This window comes from Gopherus evgoodei, chromosome 2 (genome assembly GCF_007399415.2).
Source record: "Gopherus evgoodei ecotype Sinaloan lineage chromosome 2, rGopEvg1_v1.p, whole genome shotgun sequence".
NCBI classification, from domain to species: domain Eukaryota; kingdom Metazoa; phylum Chordata; order Testudines; family Testudinidae; genus Gopherus; species Gopherus evgoodei.
The window spans coordinates 212,196,450-212,214,561 of NC_044323.1; the positions used below are offsets into that span (position 1 = coordinate 212,196,450).

At 40.1% G+C, this 18,112-nt stretch overlaps 1 protein-coding gene across 2 annotated transcripts in view; it reads right to left on the bottom strand.

Annotated features, from left to right (window-relative positions):
- Positions 1-6,102: 6,102 nt before the first annotated feature.
- Positions 6,103-18,112, bottom strand: part of USP14 (ubiquitin specific peptidase 14) — a 37,385-nt gene continuing 25,375 nt past the window's right edge. For both annotated transcript variants that reach the window (XM_030552879.1, XM_030552880.1), the window contains exons 11-16: positions 15,444-15,509; positions 15,007-15,099; positions 10,898-11,026; positions 9,053-9,113; positions 6,974-7,081; positions 6,103-6,792 (exon numbers count right to left, since the gene is read on the bottom strand). In XM_030552879.1, the coding sequence (XP_030408739.1) occupies positions 6,641-6,792; positions 6,974-7,081; positions 9,053-9,113; positions 10,898-11,026; positions 15,007-15,099; positions 15,444-15,509 (609 nt within the window). In that variant the 3' untranslated portion in view covers positions 6,103-6,640. The remainder of the gene's footprint in view (positions 6,793-6,973; positions 7,082-9,052; positions 9,114-10,897; positions 11,027-15,006; positions 15,100-15,443; positions 15,510-18,112) is intronic.

The window sequence follows — 18,112 nt, forward strand, 5'->3', positions numbered from 1 at the left end:
AATTGGAAGCCTTTAGACTAGGCACCCTGGGCCTGGTGCTATGCCCCCAGCATCTAGAATGGCCACTGCGCTGGTCCCTGCCACTGCACAGGCCATGGCTCTGCTCCTGCCTCAAAGCATTCATGGCCTGAAGGGGGTTAGCCCCACTATGAGTACCTAGATTCCACCTCCGAGTCCAAAAGCTGGGATTGGGACTGTGAGGGCCAGGGTGGGGCCGAGCAGAGCTGAGTTGGTGAGTGATGCTGCAATCTGGAGCTGCGCAGGGTCGCTGAGTGGTGTCAGGACTGGGGCCCGGGCCGGGAACTGCTGCGTGATAGGGACCACCATGTGGATCAGCATCGTGATTGGGAGCACTGGCACGACCTGGACCAGTGCCGTGACTGCGAGTGACGCAGGACTCCGAGTGGTGCAGGATTCTATTGGCAGTATCAAGGACTGGAGCATCACTGGTTTGCCTTGAGATGGTGCCATATGATGTGATACCATAAGTTTGGCACGAATCGTGGGTGACGTTGGTGCTGTCATGGCAATGACTTCCCTCACAGCCGCAAAGGTGTCTGGGGGGGGGATGGCAACTCCACTTCCTCGATGATGTGGACTGGGGAATCCAACGGCACCAGTCTCGACTGTTCCTTTTGTGGGGTTGAAGTCAACGGTGACGTCTTTGCAGACTTCGGCACTGGGTGCTCCTCATGAGGATGCATCCCCCCCATTGGCCAGCTCCAGAAGGGTGGGCCTCTGGGACAGAGAGCTGCTCCTCCCTTACTTCCAGTGCTGGTTCTGTGCCAGGGAGCAGGAGCACTGCTGAGTCAATCCTGCAGGTTTCAGCGCTTGGGAGCGATGGGGTCATGGGTCTCTACCAGAGTCCATCCGCTGTACTGCTTCCACCACTGTCACCGGGGTGCTACGCACTGAAGAACTCCGGTGCTGGGTCCTGCTGTGCTGATGGAGGCAGAAGTCTACGTGTTGCCTCCATATGGAGCTGCTTAAGGTGAAAGTCTTGCTCCATTTTGGTTCTGGGTGAAATCCTGCACCTATCATCTTGGTGAGCCTCCCCCAACCACTTTAGACAAGCGTCGTGGGTGTTGGCATGGGCTTGGAGCAGGACTTGCACTCCTGGGACTTAAGTGTGGAAGCCCTCCCAAGAAAAAGCGGTCAGGATAGAGGGTAAATCCCCCAGCCCAACTGCTAATATTAAGTAAAAGTTTAACTAACTAAAGAACAAAAACAAGTGGGGCTAGAGAAATGTGAAAAACTTGCTCAGCAAGACCCCACAGTTCTAATGGCCGTCACTGGCAGTAAGAACGAACTGAGAAGGTGTCAGTCTGGCAGGGTCATATACTGACTGCCATGAAGGTGCCGCTCCAAGGAGCCTCACAGCCAATCTGATAGGTGCAGCTAGGGGTCCCTTTCCTTAGTGCGGGGGTGGCATCCTCTGCAGATTTTTCACCTAGCCTGATGGGATTCCTTTAGGCACTTTAAGCAGGATTGGCGCAGGTCGCCCTTTGGCATTGGCTTTTGGCAGTCTCTACACAGCATAAACCCCTGGGATCCAGGCATGCCCTGGGCAGGGGAAGGGAACCCCGACTAACAAGGAGGTACAAGTACTACACTAAACTACAAACTAATAACTATTGAAAACTATTTGTAGGTAGGATATGAGTACGGGAGGGGATCATTTGAAAAGGAGAGATGAGAACGCTCCGAGGACCATCACTGGTGGTAAGAAGGAATGAAGGGTGGCAGGTCAGCAGAGCCCTATATGTAGCACTATGAAGGCACAACTTGAGGGGTGCCTGAGCCGAACCAACAGGTACTGCTAGAGGAAAAAAAAACCTTCCGGCAACTGTGCACATCTACTTGGAATTGACAAGAGGAAACACTCAAAGAACTTAATGTTCTTTTAATGTGTGGGGAGTGTTAAATTTAAGGGGAGTGATAAGTCATGCATTCAGAAGTTAAGAGATACCAGAATTAAGGTTGCCTGTCCCTGGTATAAATTCTTTAAGAATTATTATAACACATCACTGCTTTGTTGTATGAACAAAAAAAAAAAAGTGCTCAAGGAACAGTTCAGGCTTGTGTAGTGAATGTATCTGGCTGTAGGACCCTGGCTCATTTACTTTATAAATTTGAAAGTACGTAAAAAATGGGGTAGGACAGTGCAGGCAGAGCAAGGTTGGTCTTGCAGTTAGGTAGTTGAATGCCAGTGGAGAACTTGATTCTGTGTATGACTATGAAGACAGAAAAACCATTTAAATCAAAATTTTCACAGGTGGTCACTTTTTTCTTTCTGGGTGCACAGCTTAAGACAGCAAAGGCCTGATATTTCAAAGTGTGAAGCACTCAGAACTGCAGCTGAAGTTGTGGATACTCAGTGTGGTATGGAGGAATGAGCACAGGCTTGAGTAAGGAGGTCCTTCCTGTTCGCTGTGGGCTCAGTCAAATAACTTATGTATGCAACAAAGCAGTTGTGTGCACCCCCCACCCCTTTTAACAGTGAACTAAAGCAGAAAAATAAAAAGCCTTAATTCCCCAAAGTACCCATTAAGACAACTACATTTTTTTAATATTTTGTTTTTTTATACATTTTGTACATTCAAAGCACAAATGTAGCAATTTATTTAATTAAAGACTATTGTGTAACACACAAAGGGGCAGAATGAAGCTTATCCAGGTAACCTTAATTCTGGTGTTTCCTAGCTTGAGTGCCTGAATTTGTGAGAGGGATGCAGTTGTGTTTTTCCTAGGCTTTTAATACATTTTATTTATAATGGACCCAGAGCTGCTGCTTCTTTCCCCACATTTAAGTGTTCTTGCAGACTGAATACACTAACCAGGGAGAGAGAGCAGGAAAGCATCCTTACCCAGGAATTCAGGACAGCTCTGCAGCACGGTCTGAGGTAAGATGACTGACAAAGGAAATCATGTTGCAGGGAGCCTACAGTAAATTTTATGGAGAAAAGATGGCAGAATACCTTTTAGGAAACTAATCATAGACTTAGGTCTGAAAGAACCATTATGATCATCTAGTCTGACCTCCTGCACAACACAGGCCACAGAATCTCACCCACCCACTCCTGCAACAAACCCCTAACCTATGTCTGAGCCACGGAAATCCTCAAATCATGGTTTAAAGACTTCAAGGTGAAGACTCCTCCAGGAAGAGACCTGTCCCCCACACTGCAGAGAGAGGTGAAAAAACCCAGGCCTCTGCCAATCTGCATTGGAGGAAAATTCCTTCCTGACCCCAAATATGGCAATCAGTTAAACCCTGAGCATGTGGGCAAGACTCACCAGCCAGACACCCAGGAAAGGATTCTGTAGTAACTCATATCCTATCCCATATAACATCCCATCACTGGCCATATTTACTACTAATAGTCAAAGATCAATTAATTGCCAGAATTAGGCTATCCCATTATACCATCCCCTCCATAAATTTATCAAGCTTAGTCTTGAAGCCAGATGTCTTTTGCCCCCACGGCTCCCCTTGGAAGGCTGTTCCAGACTTTCACTCCTCTGATGGTTAGAAACCGTCTAATTTCAAGTGTAAACTTCCTGATGGCCTATTTATATTCATTTGTTCTTGTGTCCACATTGGTACTGAGCTTAAATAATTCCTCTCCCTCCCTCCCTGGTATTTATCCCTCTGATCTATTTATAGAGAGCAATCATATCTCCCCTCAGCCTTCTTTTGGTTAGGCTAAACAAGTCAGGCTCTTTGGGTCTCCTTTCATAAGAGATTTTCAATTCCTTGGATCATCCTAGTAGGTCCTCTATACCTGTTCCAGGTTGAATTCATCCTTCTTAAACATGGGAGACCAGAACTGCATACAGTATTCCAGATGAGGTTTCACCAGTGCCTTGTATAACAGTACTAACCCCTCCTTATCTTTACTGAAAATACCTCGCCTGATGCATCCCAAGACATTAGCTTTTTTCACAACCATATCACACTCGCAGCTCAGTCATCCAGTGATCAACTAATACTCCAAGGTCTTTCTCCTCCTCTGTTACTTCCAACTAATAAATCCCCAGCTTATAACAAAAATTATTATTCCCTAAATGTATGACCTTGCACTTTTCACTATTAAATTTCATCCTATTACTCCAGTTTACAGGGTCATCCAGAGCTTTCTGTATGGGCAATATCCCCCAGCTTTGTGTCATCCGCAAACACGCTTTGTGCGCCAAGGTCAGATTCATGCTTTTATGTAAAAGTAGGACTCAGTTGTTGGCCACCCTCTGATCTATTTTTAAGTACCATGAGTAACTAAAAGGAAAAAGAAGTAATTAAATAAAATCCCCTCAGTCTAAAGCTGTTTCACAATTGCTGTTAGATGTAAGAACTTATGCCTGGTACAGAATTTTTTTTTTCATGCAGAAAATACATTCTGCCCAAGAACTACTGCAGTTCTGCCTTTCACCCACCACAGCCTGCTGTGGCAGAATAGCTAGCTGACCATAGTAGTAACGATCAGGCTGCTGGTAGAGCCAGCTTAGGAGGCCAGAGGGGGCGCATCTTAGCCATGGGTTCAGAAGAGCTAGTGGGGCAACAGCATTGATCTGGGGCTGGATGGGATGGGGTGGGAGGTGTAGGGAAAGGGGCAGATGTACTTGCTTGAGTAGAATAGGCTTAGGGTCAGCTTTGCCCACTCCTCTTCCTTCTGCCCCTCCCAAAAAAAGCTGTTCTGTACTTCTCCCATCCATACCCAACCAGATTCACTCCCAGGCTCATTCCCTCTTCCTCAGCTCCTCTGAGACTTTGCTCTGCTTCTGAGGGGTGCAGAAATAAGTTTCTGTAGTGTAGTTTAAATGACTTACTCTAAGTTCTATTTTTTTTTGGCTGTAGTGTTACTCATTTGCTGACTGGTATTTTGATAATTTGACAAAATACATAGAAATTTAAAATATTGGCTGCAGAGCAATTCTTGACTCAAATTAGGCCATGTACTATATGTTGCCAGCAGAAGCTAACTTACACAGACAACAGACACCTAAGTTTAGAAGTGCTCTGCATAGTTCTACTAACTGGACTCAGAAGGCAAGTTAAGTGGAGTAATGCATAGCTTGAGACTTCCCCATGGTTGTGCACATGTTGAGCTGTTGAAATTTAAACATCCCTGAGCATAACAGCAGGAACAGTTTAAACTGTTCTAAGGCTTTGTGTTCTGTATCAGTAGAGTTAAAGTGGTACAACCTACCTCTTGTGGACAATTATCAGTGGTTTGGACAGTCAGGCCTGTTCTACATCCACTGTTTTTAGGGGCATAAGTAAATATAGCTAATATTGAGAAATAGCTAACAAATGGTGCTACCACCATACAGGCACAAGTGCTCTTTTGTTCCAACAGCAAGATAGACACTTCCTCCATTTAATGTGCTTTAAAGCGACAACAACTTGCCAGAAAAACCCACTTCCACCTTAAAATGTCTTGAGTTTGAACATTCAGTAGGGGTTACTTCTCCATCTGACAGTGCTTCAGGTATAATCACCTTTCCTGCTGAGCAACTCAAGGGGTACTTTTTCATAGGACAAGGGAAGAGACATGCCACTAGAAGAGGGGTCAGCCTTTATTCATTCTAATTCATTCTAATGCCAATAACACATTTTAATGTTTTTAGAAGGTCATTCTATATGTCTATAATATATAAGTAAACTATTACTGTATGTAAAGTAAATAAGGTTTTAAAAATGTTTAAGAAGCTTCATTTAAAATTAAATTTAAAAGGCAGAGCCCCCTGGACCGGTGGCCAGGACCCGGGCAGTGCGAGTGCCACTGAAAACCAGCTTGCATGGTGCCTTTGGCACGTGTGCCATAAGTTGCCTACCCCTGCACTAGAACCTAAGTAGTAACTAAACCCAACAGTTACTTTTAGGATACTGCTCAACCAGTTACAGAGCCAGCTTTTAAAAACTAAACTGCTAAAGAACCAATAGCATTTACCTGTAGGTGCTAACAGTACTGCTAGCGGACAATGACACGATTCACTTGTAGTTTAGTTATGGTTTAAGAGGCAGTGTAAGTAAGTGCCTGCTCTAAGCACAGATGACGTGTCACATTTCAAGACAAAGAAAGGATAATTTTAAAGAGCATCATTGTTGTTGATCACCATTTATTTTAAAGACATGAAATGCCAGCAACAGAACAGACTGAGTCAGCAGGTCAGACTGGACAAATACTTGATTGTAACCATGTTTGTGTGGGTTATGGGCAGCAGCACTGAATTACACAAGGAGACAATTTCCCTTCTATGTCAGACAAGGCAAAGGATGGACAGCTATTGAACAAGTGGTATAAACCATGCAAGAGTAACAAATGATGTAAGAATAGGTGTGAAATAAATATTTGGTTGAAGTTAGAAGAGACAGAGGGAGGCTCACTTTAATTAGATTAAAAAAAATTATCCTTAGGTAAATAAGTGTCCTATTACCACTGAGTGAGCAGCAGTACAGTCCAATGATTTTTTGTAAGTGTTTGGTACATGAATCAGTTTCAAACAGATTAATTTCCCACTTCATGTGAAGAGAAAGGGCTTGAACAAATTGTCTCCAATGCTAAAGCTCCAGGGATAAAGAAATGATCAGTGACCAACATTTATTTCACACCTAGGCAGGAACCACTAAAACTGTAGACTAGTGTTCAGCTTCATCTTCAATTACTTCAACTCTGCGAGGTCCATAGAGTAGAACATAAGCTATATGCCAGTCTCCACCCCCAGATAACCTCAAAATATCTTCAGGTGTAACAATGCTGACTTTGTCATCATCAAACTTAATCCATTCATCTACAAAAACCAAAAAGATACTTGTATTATTTACAGGTTTATAATTTAAGAATTATTTCTAGTATCCCGTAGGAAGAAAAGGCAATACTGAGGCCCTGTTTAAAAATACTTTGTTTAAATGAAAAACATAACTGCACTGGTTAACTTGTATGTTAGTTAACAGCATTGTAAAGAATATTACCTTGTTTCCTTTTTACCCAAGACACATAATGACCAGAGGAACTAGATCTTCCCTGATGTGTTAGCACTGCCTGCAGCTCATAAAAACCACAGTTGTTGGAGCCAATATCTGGAGAGAAAAATTGCACCATATTGATTACACATAGTAAATAGACTTTACATGCAAGACACACAGCCTAATGAGTAACAACTCTGCATGCAGTTTAAGCTTGCCTTGCCAGAATCACCTTTAGACTACAATACTTATGACTAAGGATACGACTGTCGCAGAGTTCATGGATTCTGTGACTTTCAGGACCTTTGACTTCTGGGGCAGGGCTGCCAGACCAGCTGCAAGCCCCTGCCAGCACTCTGTCCCCCTCAAGGTATTTTTAGTAAATGTTGGACAGGTTGTCGGCTTCTGTCAATTTTTATTTATTGCCTTCCACTTTTCCCTGACATTACTAAAAATTTTAACCTTGCTTATTGCAGAGAATACATTTTTCCATTTAAATAGAATGGTTTTAAGCAACCCAGGTCGGCTTTTTCCTTGTACCAAGAGTTAGATTTTGCTGGCTTGACAATGCATCAAAACCCAAATGCAGGAGTAATGTACAGATCTCTACTGCAGGTTACAGCATAGTTCTACAGTCAATATGAAATAGAACATTTCAGGTCAATAAAGATCAACAGCAGTTTCTGCAGATTTAATAACTTTGTCCATTCATGCTTTTCAACTTGAAAGGAACCCCAATGATGTCACTACCATTCACATGTAGTAATTTATCACCACACTAAATGCATCACTTAAGTCAACTATTTACCAGGGTTATTTCTTTTAGAAAAGGCGAAATGATTTTGTAATCTGAATTGGGATAGAAGAAATCCTGCTGAGTCCAGTAAGCTATCTTTGAGAGCACGCTGAACTTAAAAGCAGATCTCATTTTCCTGCCAACATTAGTTTTGGAAACAATTCTCTTTCTTCATGGTAACTTAATGTGTTATGAGGAAACTTATTTTGAAGTTCCTATACCTGTTCTTATTGTGAACTTGGACGGAAACATGGACAAGTATTTTCTTATTGCATGGTTATTTACTGAAAGTATGTAGATGACATGTGCCATTGTTCATTGTGTGCGAAGACTACTTTAAAATCGGCAGCTCAGTCCTGGCAGTATCTCCCTACGTCGTGACTTCTTAGAATCAAATGTAAGGTACAATGCTTTAGATTTTTTTTTAAAAATGGAGCTTAAATTACACTCATTGAGGTTTTACTTTTCAATCTGCATCTTAAATACATCTGAAAAAAGGAGCTGTTTTCCTTTGCGGTCTCTATCATTGTAAACACAGAAGCGAGGAAAAACCTGTTACAGATGGATAGCAGCATCTGAAATGGGAGAATACAAGCACCTGAACTGGATGAGAACTCACACTACCCATGTCTTTTGTCCCTCAGAAGTTCTGTACTATGCTTCCAAAGGGACCAATCTGTGCTCATCTGTTCAATGGATCATCATTTGAATGCTCTACCACCAATATACCCACTCCCTGGCTGCCCCTGTCCATTCAGTGTCAAACCGCCACCACAATAGAGTAGGAGTTGAACTTGCATTGCTACACCTGCTGCCTAAGCGGACTTTTCATTGCTTGTATCCTAAGCCTGGATTCTATAAGAGAAATGAGTTGAGTGTACTAATTACAAAACCCAAAACATGGTAATTACAAAATAAGTATTTCTATTTAAATTAAGTTCTGACTTTGGACTTCAACTTTTAACTCCCAGCCAGGAGACAGGAAAACAACTGTATATCACAATGCAAGTGCCTCTCAGTGCACAGCATGTAATCTGCTTGTCGCGTGAATGAATATAGGGCTTCTGTGATGGAAGTGTCTTAAACAGACAGCAAACTTGCCTCAACTTGCCATTAATCTTTCCATTCCATTACACTGCACCAGGGTTTCTGATAATTCATTTTTAAAGTCATGAAAAATAAAGTTCTCTGCTGGGCAGATTTTTTCCCATATACAAGATAATTTTACAAGATTGCTTACTTAGGATACAAGTTTTAAATTGACATTAAACCTCTCAAAATTCACTTACCATCAGGAAAGGAAAATGGTTCATATTTAACTTCTTTCTGTGCACCATCACCTTTACTAGACTGGAAAACAATTTTTGATGATTAATTTTAAAATGCTTTACTATACCTGTATCAAATTTACGGCCTACATCTTTCAAGAGATTGTTTGCCTTGATTTTTTTGGTTGCTTAATATGAAACACCTTAATGAAACCTGATTTCCAAAATATGCTCAGCCATCACATTCTGAAAATGACACCACTAAGATCTCAAGGTTGGCACCCAAAATCACCCAACAGGGACAAAATAAGCAGCTGAAAATGGACTGGAGTGCCAACAACATTCTGCAATAGAAAGTTTTCAGCTCTTGCTAGGATCACTCAAAGCAGGGGAGAGGCTAGAAAGGAAAATAAAAAGATGCGAGACAAACTAAACGGTAATCAATTCTGTTCACAATAACACCTCTTCTCCCTCATCTAAAGGGAAAAAAATCCTCCTCCAAAGACTGAAATGAAAGTTGTTGGGGCATGGGATATGAACAGTCCAACTTTAGCAATATCTATACAGTGGTATAGCTTAACATACAACTTAACACTTCTTTTTAAAAGAAGAACCTAGATCAGTGTACTATACAACAGTGTAGTATACAGGATACAACAAAACTGTTACAGCACAGGATATTTCTATAAGGAAAAATCAAAGCACGTAAATCCCACATCTACTCCTGCTCTTCAATTCAATACTCATCACAACCACTTAGCACCCTTTTAGGATATAGAGCTGAGAGAACATCTTCATTCTACTGAGATTTAAATGATCTGCCAGTAAGCAGCAGTATTTGGGCACGTCACAGTTTACATATTTATAGAAAATACTTATGCATAGCAAAAACACTTTGTTCTATATGACTGGTCTCCAGCTACCAAAAAAGGATCAACTGCACCATATTTTTGGAACAGTTTGTCTACTAAACTTAAAGCACAAACAACATATTTGTCTGGTAAGAGTGATTTAACTTGTATTTTCTAGAAGCTGATTTTTCAGGAAATAGCAACAAACAAGTTGCTCCCATGTAAGAGCTGGCATACAACACTTTTTTCCATTCAAACAACTATGCTGACTGCTTTGTTACACTTAGACAATATTGTACATGTATGTATGTGAGACATTTTGCTCAGTTTTTCAATAGATAATGAAAAATAATGTGTAATATTTAAGGGAATTGTTTTTCTGCCCTATCCTTTGATGAGACTTATGTCATGTGAGGTGAATTTTTTAATCAGATTAAGCATGTATTTTTTTCCCCAAATATTGCTGAATATTCCAACTTTGAGTTTTGAAAGACATATACTCCAGGTTCTTGAAACAAAGCTGATCACTTTCCCTGGGCACAGCCTTGTTTATATGCAAGTCCTTTTAAGTTAAAGTTGGTATGACTGACATTAAAGCACATTGGTATGACCAGGTCAACATTCTCTTACACAATAAGCAGCTTTCACAGCCCACAAAATTGCAGTTTAAATTGCTTTAACATATCAATTTATGAAATTGAAAAAAAAAATCACTTTTTCATACATTGAATAAATCTAAAGCATCTACTATTCAGCTCACCAATTACAACTGTGTGTAGAAGCTAAGATGGAGATTTTTCCATGAACAGCTTGTGGAATTAAAACAAGGGATTTGATAGATTAAGTCATAAAAAAAATTCAAACTATGGCCCATTATGTCAACATGCAGGTTTGTAAATTATGACTCGATACATATTAGCTTTAAGACATGCTATCCCACTTTCGTTGATTATATGAAAAACAATTTAGGATACTACATAAATCAAAATGGCTAAGAAATAGTCATGTAACCTACATTCTTTGGCTGCTGATTTATTTTTTTGTCTTCTAGATCCTTGAATTTTGACCGAAATGGGACCATCTTTTCTTGAAGTTCTGATGTACATAACTCATATACATCCAACATAAGAGGAAATTTGACATCCTAGGAACAAAGTTACAAAAGAGAGTCAGGCTATTAGCTCACTTCAGAATTCCATATTAAAGAAGTGTTTTTCCATAGAAAGCCAATCCCCTCTGATAATTTAAATGCACGTAGCCATATTTCTGCCTTTTTTTGATTTATTCAAAAGTAGAAAATAATTTAAGATGTTATAAAATAGATAATATATGTTATAGAAATGCACACAACTGTCCGATTACCTCTCTGCTGAAAAACTGACTACAGTAACTCCTCACTTAACGTTGTAATTATGTTCCTGAAAAATGCGACTTTAAGCAAAACGATGTTAAGCGAGTCCAATTTCCCCATAAGAATTAATGTAACTGGGGAGGGTTAGATTCCAGGGAAATTTTTTTCACAAGACAAAAGACTATTTTATATATACACACACATACAGTGTAAGTGTTAATCAATTTTATAGTGTACACAGCAATGATGATTCTGAAGCTTAGCTGAGGTGGTGGAGTCAGAGGGTGGGATATTTCCTGAGGAATGCCTTAGTGCTAAATGATGAACTAGCACTCGGCTGAGCCCTCAAGGGTTAACACGGTGTTAATGTAACCTCACACTCTACAAGGCAGCACAAATGGAGGGAGCAGAGACAGCATGCAGACAGAGGCAGACACACACACAATGCAGGTGGGAAAGAGAAAGGGGGAGAGAGAGATGCGCACTGACCCTTTAAGTACGCTGACCACACTCTAAGTACGTTGCCATTTTAAGTGTCTCAACTTCCTGATCCAGCAGCTGCTACCAGCAAGTTCCTCCATCCTGAGTCCTGTTGTGTCCCCCGTGTTCCCCAAGTCTATGGAGATGGGTAAGTGGGGAGCAGGGGGACACCCTAACATTAGCCCCCGCTCTTTCCCCTCCCACACAGCAAGCAGGAGTTTCAGGGAGCAGCTCCAAGGCAGAGGGCAGGAGCAGCACATGGAAGTAGGGGAGGGACAGCTGAACTGCCAGGCAATTGATAGCCTGCTGGGTGGCTGCCGCACAGGGAACTTAGGGGAGTGGAGAGCTGATAGGGTGGCTGCTGGTCCACCCTGGTTACAAGCCCCCCATCAGCTAGTTGCAACGGGCTACTCCTTCTGCAAGCAGTGGACAAAGCAGGCAGCTGCCAAACGACGTTAGAAGGGAGCACTGTTCAACTTTAAACGAGCATTTCTCTAACTGATCAGCAACATAACAACAAAACAATGTTAACTGGGATGACTTTAAGCGAAGAGTTACTGTACAAGTATGTATGTATATCTGCATATGGGGCAGTGTTGGTGTGTTTCCTGTAACAGGCCAATGTGGTGTAAGCTGCAACAAACTAAAACATAGTCAATACAAACATTTACATGTCAACAGTCCTTTCTCTATAGATACACTGAATAACTGACATCTCAGTGGGATTCAGTTATTTATATCTGAGCATAGAGTTTAGATTGCCTACTACTTACTGATACAAATTTGTAATTTCATTTTAAATACAATTAGTGAATGCTTTCTCAAAGTGTTCACACCTAGCACAGTTCTTTATTTTACTCTTTTACAGTACTACTTGTTGTCATAAGAATGGCCATTCTGGGTCAGATCAAAAGTCCATCTAGTCCAGTATCCTGTTTTCCGACAATGGCTAATGCCAGGTGCCCCAAAGGGAATGAACAGAACAGGTAATCATCAAGTGATCCATCCCCTGTTGCCCATTCCCAGCTTCTGGCAAACAGAGGATAGGGACACCATCCCTGTCCATCCTGGCTAATAGCCATTGATAGGCCTATCCTTGATGAACTTATCTAGTTCTTTTTTTAATCCTGTTATAGTCTTGGTCTTCATAACATCTTCTGTCCAGGAGTTCCACAGGTTGACTATGTTGTATGAAAAAAATACTTGCTTTTGTTTGTTTTAAACCTGCTGCCTATTAATTTCATTTCTGACCCCTAGTTCTTATGTCATTTCATCTTTGTAGGAATAGATATTTATCTGCCAAGATCAATCCATTTTTAAGTTTGAAGGGTATACAAGCTGCACTGCTGAAATAGTAGGCCACGCTCCCTGAGCTGCATGATGCCAATCAGCTAATGGGCCCGCTCCACTAAAAGGGAGAGCTTTCATTGAGTATTCCTGGAAGCCTGTTGCAGGCATCTGACTTGCTGGCAGGGACACAAGGCAGTGAAGAACCAGCCCAGGCAGAAAAGGGCCTCTTATTCCATCCACTACCACATAATTGGCACCTGTCATTCTCAATGCTGTCAAGTTTGAAACTCAGTTTCTATCATAATTCTATTTTCACTAAATCTTAGCTTTCCTTTGGGGCTGAAACTTTCCATACTTTGTCTCATATCCAGATATTTTTATTTTCTTTTTTTAATTTGGCAAATGCTGAATCTCCCATATGAACCTTCAAGAAGGGAGACAGTTATTTGTGCTGAATTACCGAATTAAACACTACATGTGACTTGATGTTTATCAGAAATTGTCACTTCCTTGGTTTTAAATACAGGCAAGTAAAATTAAAGCTATGAGGAGTTAAGAACTGGCTTTTGGCATGCTAACTACATTATTTTTACTGTTTTCAGTTGCATAGTCACTAATGGCATCTAACTATTAGGCACCAAATGCATGGCCATTTTTCAGTTGCTGAGCATAAAAATGTATACTTGCAGTCTAAACTAAAAAAAGATGAAAATTTAAAACCGGGCATAGAACTTGCCCTGAATTCTTGGGAAAATTATTTTGTAGATTTGTGTATACTAAATTTTTCTTAACTGAAATCTAATTGACTTAGGCCCACTATAAAATTTCTACTTTTTAACTATGTATTCAAAGTGGCCCAAAGTAGCAACATCAATCACTATTGTGCAACTTTGTAGTGGCATAGCTAGAGGACAAAAACATGCATAATCACCACAAGTAAACACACCTACATCCTAGTTACATATGCTGTGCAAACAAATAACCCCATGTACACACCCCATTGACAAGCTACATATTAACTGGCACATCTGTGTTCTATAGCTATGCACACCTTCACATCTTCCCTCATTGCAGCAATCTCTCTACTCACCTCTAAAATGTGTCACTATGCAAAACAGAGTACTGTATATAGGATCTGTTCCATGCAAGCATTCAGATCTTTTCCAACCTCTCTCAAAAACAGCCTTTACTTCGTGCTAGAAGAAAGCGAGACTTTTTTCTTGTGCTGCTTTTCAGTGGGTTTCAGGAAAGGGAGAGTGTCAAAGCAGTACAGGATTATAGGTCCCTCCAAATAAGTAAAGCCCCAAGAGGCTTCTTATACCTAAAGCTGCCTCTGCCTTCCTGCTTTCATTTGACACATCCTTCTTCCATTCTACATGCACACATTTTCTTGGTGGCCCTGTAATATCATAAATGGCCCACACAAGCCTTTATTTTATGTAATTTCCATTTTCTTTTTCATTCCTTTTCCTAAAAGCAGGTGGAGAGGCAGGTTCTTCCCTGTCGGACAGTCACAAAGTAATCTAAGCAGCTCTACTGCCTGAACACCACAAAATGAAGCAGTCAGGCAAAGATAATAGGCCCACTAAGTTTGGAAGTTCTCCCCTCAGAGTGTTGATTGTGGAGTAAGCTGAAAGCAAGAGCCCTCACCCCAGATAGGATAGTCACAAAGTAGCAAATGTGACATTCTCCTCTGAACTAATGGTGAAAGACAGGGTAAAAAATGCTTAATAGCATCAGGCCAATTTAACTTCAGTCCCATGCAGAAAAACATTTAATTTGACATTGTAGTTTTTGTGGCAGTTTCAATATACTTCTTTATTCAAAGATACTGTATGCTTTTGGAATGAAGATGTTCTGTCTATATAAGGAGTATTTTGAGAGCAAAAATACTTGCAGATCGTATTCTGTCTGAAGTGTTAATGAACTAGAATAAAATTCTGATCTTCAAGTTTATAAAAACTCTAAACGTCAATATAATGTTAATGAAGGTTGCTACTGACCTTAAGAACTTTGGCATTCACTGATTCCTTCTCTTTGTAAAAAAATCGAACCATCTGAATAGTCAGGTAGGCAGGCAAACGACTAATCTTGGACTAAATAAGAAAATATTTAGAGGGATTCATTATACTTCAGATTTTCACAGAGAATTTAGACATTTAGCATTTTTTTTCTTAGATTGTACGCTCTTCTTAGAGAGACTGGGTCTTCCTATGTGTTTGTGCAACACCTAGCACAAAAGTGCCACATCTTGACTGGAGCCTCTGGATTAAATGAAGTAATAAATTGCTCAGATTTTTACACTTCTTGGTTCTGGAAATCTGCAAAGGTTCAACACATTCTGTTCCAGTAACAACTCAGTGTTTTGAGCCAGAAAGTTCTTGTCAACATGATGAAGTTAATAAGATTACAAGAATGGTGATGACTGATTACTACTCACAGATTTGATGTACAAAGCGTTTCTTTGCAACGTTGGAGAAAGTTTTGTGATTTCGTCTTGAAGACGCTGTAAAAAAATTAGCAATAATATTAACACTGAACTAATGCACACCTGTACAACATAAAAACCAAAGCAGTTGCATGGAACATATACAATTTTAACCCTAATCTTTATTCCACCCATCAAACTCTTCTACCTGGTTGCTACAGCTTGATATGTCATAAGAGCTTAGAATAGAAGAGCTCTCTGCACAAGGACCATGTTTTTCTTCAGTGCCATAAACATTTGTGATGCTTAATTTAAAGATATCATATAATTCTCTTCTAAGAGCATGCTTCTCCCCGACCCCAGAAAATTACATGCTATAAACTAGTTGTGCTGTGAGAGATTTTGGATATAAGCAATTATAATAGTAACACTGTAAATGTTAGTTAAAATTAATATTTTATCAATGTAATTAAGCGTATAGCCCTGAACTGAGTAACACGCTTATCTTAGAACACTGTTTGAATTATTAAGAAACACATTAGTAGAAAACATAAGAAATGTAAAATCCATACAAAACCAAGTAACATGAAAACCAAAGACTAATTAGAGGGAGCTGATTAGACATTCAGATTAACAACCTGGTATCCATCCAGGTTCTTAACGATTTAGAAACCATGATTATTAAAAGAAATGTGACTAAGTATATTTTTATAAAAGTTTAACAACACTTAAAAATAAGATCAAGAAAATATATCACCAAAGCTAAGCTATTACTAATAGTAAACTACAGACTAAAGCAATAAATTATTATATTGAGATAAAAATCAATACATTAGTCTCAGTATTGGACTGGGGTTAAAATCACAGTTAAATAATCAAATATAAAACCAGTCAACACTTACACATTTTACAGAGGATTCCTGGTTGGTAAATTTGATTAGTTGAGATTTGTAACCAAAGTCAGATTTCTAACTTGGAGCTGATTAATACTGAATCAAAACCATCTAATGTCTAGAGCACAACCTCAGAGCTAATTATAAATCTACCTTCTTAGAATTCAGTTCTTGTCTGGCAGCTACCTTTCTTTCCCCCATCTGTGTTATTATCAAGGGAGTCAGTTAACATGTATTATAAACACAAGTTTCACCACTCTTATTTACCAGAAATTATAGATGGAAATTTCATGCCTTTCAGGACTTTTAAACACACTTTAGAGAATAGTTTTATTTGACAGTATTTAGAGCTGTTTGGACCAAAGGAACTCTCCTTCTGGTACCTTCCTCATTCAGACTTTATGCATGCACATTTCCACACCTTAAAAATAGAAAGGCTAAACTAGACTGCGATATCTCCAGACAATGAAAACAAAAGAAACAAAAAAGAAAAATATGATACTTAAGGTAATGGGTATTTTTTTTTTTTTTTGCGCGCAAGTTCTTCGGTTGAGTCTCCTGGCTCTCAGAGCAGGGGCTGGAATTGCAGTCCAGAAGCCAGAGAATAATGTTCTGCTTGCACAGCATTTCTTCCACATGGACCTCCTCCAGGTGTAGACTAAAACTAGTAAAAAGCTAGAGTGGCCTGGTTGTTGTCATCATGACTTTCTCTCCCCAAGTTTTAAGTTTGGGGAATTCTGGAGGTCAGTCTTCCCTCAGGCGGCTCGTCCCCAAAAGAGAAAGTTCTCAGCCTTACCCTTGATTTTTCTAGTTGGAGAAATTTACTTACCCTACTTCAATTTAGATGAAACCCAAGTAATTTTTTTTTAAATTTATATAAGGTTTCTCATCCCATATACACTATTTCTCTCACAAATAAGAGTGAACTCTTGTGGAAATATTTTATAGAATGTAAACAACTCTCAAAGTACTATTATTTTATACAAATACTACACCTGGTGGTAATCTGGCCGTGCATATAATATTGCATGTTAAGCTTAAATTCACAGGACAGCCCCACAATTTTTGCAGGAGGGTAGCATTAGTTTTTAATAACTCACTTTTAAATGTTTTTCTACTTTATGCTGCTGTAAATTTGTTTGCCTCAGAATTTATTGCTGACAGTACACTAGCCATTATAGCAGCTACCATTGGATGAGTGAAGTAGAAGAAAAAAAAATGTGATAGTTTGCTGAGGAAGTTAACAGGTACCCCTTCCTTTTATGTTTGTCAGCTTAGTATTCCCTTACACCATTTGTGTAGGAAGGGTTCTCAAATTTGGCATTCTGCTTGTTCGGCCTACCAGTATGCTTCTGCTCCTGCTTGGTCTGCCAGCTGTTTCACCAACAGCCAAAGGAGTATCTTTCTGTACGTGGTGGCAAATTCAACAATGGCTGACTTGATAAACATAGCCGCAATTAAAAATGGTACTAACCTACATGTTTTTCTCAGTAGTACAAAGTATTTGGCCTTATTCCTGGAAAGACATACTCCAAGCGTTTAGGTCATTTGCTTTTTTGGTCTCAGTTCAAATAAGAATATTTATCCAAACCCTATGATAGTTTGGGAGCACAATTCAGCACAATTAAGGCTACAATTTAATCATGGGTATTTTTAGTAAAAGTCATGGACAAGAAACAAAAAGTCATGGCCCATGACCTCTCTGTGACTTATATCATAAATACCCTTGTGCTGAGGCTGGGACCCCAAGGGGCCTGCTGCTGCTCAGGCTGTTGCTGGGGAGGAGGT